This window comes from Tachysurus fulvidraco, chromosome 14 (assembly GCF_022655615.1).
Source record: "Tachysurus fulvidraco isolate hzauxx_2018 chromosome 14, HZAU_PFXX_2.0, whole genome shotgun sequence".
Taxonomy (NCBI): domain Eukaryota; kingdom Metazoa; phylum Chordata; class Actinopteri; order Siluriformes; family Bagridae; genus Tachysurus; species Tachysurus fulvidraco.
Window position 1 is genome coordinate 1145351 of NC_062531.1, and position 2500 is coordinate 1147850.

General features: G+C 44.6%; 1 protein-coding gene across 8 annotated transcripts in view; it reads right to left on the bottom strand.

The window, feature by feature from the left end:
• Positions 1-2500, bottom strand: part of LOC113648205 (voltage-dependent R-type calcium channel subunit alpha-1E) — a 62802-nt gene that overhangs the window by 50002 nt on the left and 10300 nt on the right. Inside the window, exon 1 of one of the 8 annotated variants that reach the window (XM_047799746.1) lies at positions 1229-1341. The exons of the other annotated variants lie outside the window; for them this stretch is intronic. Within the exon in view, the coding sequence (XP_047655702.1) occupies positions 1229-1257 (29 nt within the window). The 5' untranslated portion in view covers positions 1258-1341. Of the gene's footprint in view, positions 1-1228; positions 1342-2500 lie in introns of those variants that run through there. 8 annotated transcript variants of the gene reach the window in all.

Sequence of the window (2500 nt, forward strand, 5' to 3'; positions counted from 1 at the left end):
TAAGTGACTCAGTGAATCACTCTCTTTTAACAACTCTCTTAAGTGACTCAGTGAATCACTCTCTTTTAACAACTCTAAGTGACTCAGTGAATCACACTCTTTCAACAACTCTCTTAAGTGACTCAGTGAATCACTCTGTTTGAACAACTCTCTAGAGAGCTATCTGAATTTATTCCTTAGTTTCTCTTCCTTCTTTCCTTTTTTCTCGTCATCTTCCTGCTTTAGTTTTTCCTTCTTGGTGATTTTTCTTTTCTTTTCCTTTTACTTATTTCATTCCATTACTTTATTCCTTCTTTTCTTTTTCTTCATTTCAAATCTTTTCCTTCATACTGTTTCTTCATTCCTTTCCTCCTTTCCTTTTTATCTTCCTTCTATATTTTATCCCATTGTAAGGTTTCTGTTCTTTTCTTACATTTCTTCTTTCCTTCTTTTTTCACTCTCTTCTTTTCCCCATCTCATCTTTCCTTATGCTTCTTTATTATATTCCTAATTAAAGTTTGCCTTTCTTTTCATGTTCCTCCTTCCTTCCTTCTTATCCCCCACGCACCCTGCACCGCCGTCCCCACCCCCCACCCCCAGATGGACGTGGTAAGTGTGGGTCGGTTCTGGATCGTCACTCCTGTGAGATCTGAGCGCGGTGTTCTCTATGTTTTGTGTTTGCTGGAGCTCCAGTGGGCGAGTGCTGAAGTAACAGAGCTCAGTCTGATCCGAAACCAACACCGAACACCACCCACTGGGAGCCAGATGAAAGTGCTAAGTGTTAAGTGTGGGCTGCCACCAGGCTTACACTCATTTACAGCATTCCAGCATTCCAGCTTTATTCAGCCATCGCAGGACGAGCGGGAACACGGCGTTACAGGACGAAGTAAACACTCATCACTCATCGAAGAAGCTGAAGATTAATAAACTCAAAATAAATCTCAGTTTACGACAGAAAACAAACATGCAGCTTTCAGGAAGGAAAATCCAGAGGAAGTGGGAAGAAAGTGGGCGGGGCTGTCAGACGGTTAGAGGTTGTCAGGAAGCCAAGCTCTCGACACATATGTGTTAAAACCGTGTTCATGTCAGAAGAAAGGAGATAAAATATCACAATCCGAAAGAACGACACAGAGATAAAGAGACAGACAGAGACGCCGAGCAAAGCAGGAGACAAGATCTCATGCTGGCTCCTTGGGAAAGATTACTGTATGTGTGATGAGTCTCATCCGTGAGGACGGAGACACCTCACCCTGAGGCTACGGAGAGCGCTGTTATCATCCAGAGGAACCAAAGGACTCATCTGACCTCTTCAACCTCACCTGAGCAATCTGAGATTACAAAAACGCTCCAGCGGGGCACACACACACACACACACACACACACACACACACACACACACACTGATATGCAGCAGATAGATCCGTTCTGAACATCTGAAGAGAGAAGGACAGAGACAGTCACTCTGAGCAGGAAGATGCCTCAGTGAAAGGTGCAGAAGAGGCTGATAATCAGCGCTTCCACACTGACACGCTAATTACAGACTGTGTAAAGGTAGAGACGCTTTCAGCCGTGGCTTCTGAAATAGACACCATAACCAGCTCGGAACAACTAGACCAACATGACCACAAGAACAAGAGCAAGAACAAGAACAAGAACAAGACGGATGAATCAGAGTCAGAAAAAACACAAGTCCAGAAGGAAAGAAATTATGGATGGACTAAAGAGCTTCGAGGGGTAAAATGTCATGAGCTACACACACTGTCATGAGCTACACACACTGTCATGAGCTACACACACACTGTCATGAGCTACACACACTGTCATGAGCTACACACACTCATGAGCTACACACACTGTTATGAGCTACACACACTGTCATGAGCTACACACACACTGACATGAGCCACACACACTGTCATGAGCTACACACACTGTCATGAGCTACACACACACTGTCATGAGCTACACACACACTGACATGAGCCACACACACTGTCATGAGCTACACACACTGTCATGGGCTACACACACTCATGAGCTACACATACTGTCATGAGCTACACACACTGTCATGAGCTACACACACACTGACATGAGCCACACACACTGTCATGAGCTACACACACTGTCATGAGCTACACACTGTCATGAGCTACACACACACTGTCATGAGCTACACACTGTCATGAGCTACACACACTGTCATGAGCTACACACACTGTCATGAGCTACACACTGTCATGAGCTACACACACACTGTCATGAGCTACACACACACTGTCATGAGCTACACACACTGTCATGAGCTACACACACTGTCATGAGCCCCACACTGGATTTCTGCCACTGCTGGGCCCCTAATTGAGGCCCTGAACCCTCAACTGATCTGAGCCTTAACTGTTAAATGAATAAACATGACACTGATAAGTCAGATTACTTAAAGCATCAGTCCATCTGATTCAGCACTGTCTAATCTAACACTTAGGGGCTAATCTAAACAACACAGATTAATCTAAACCAA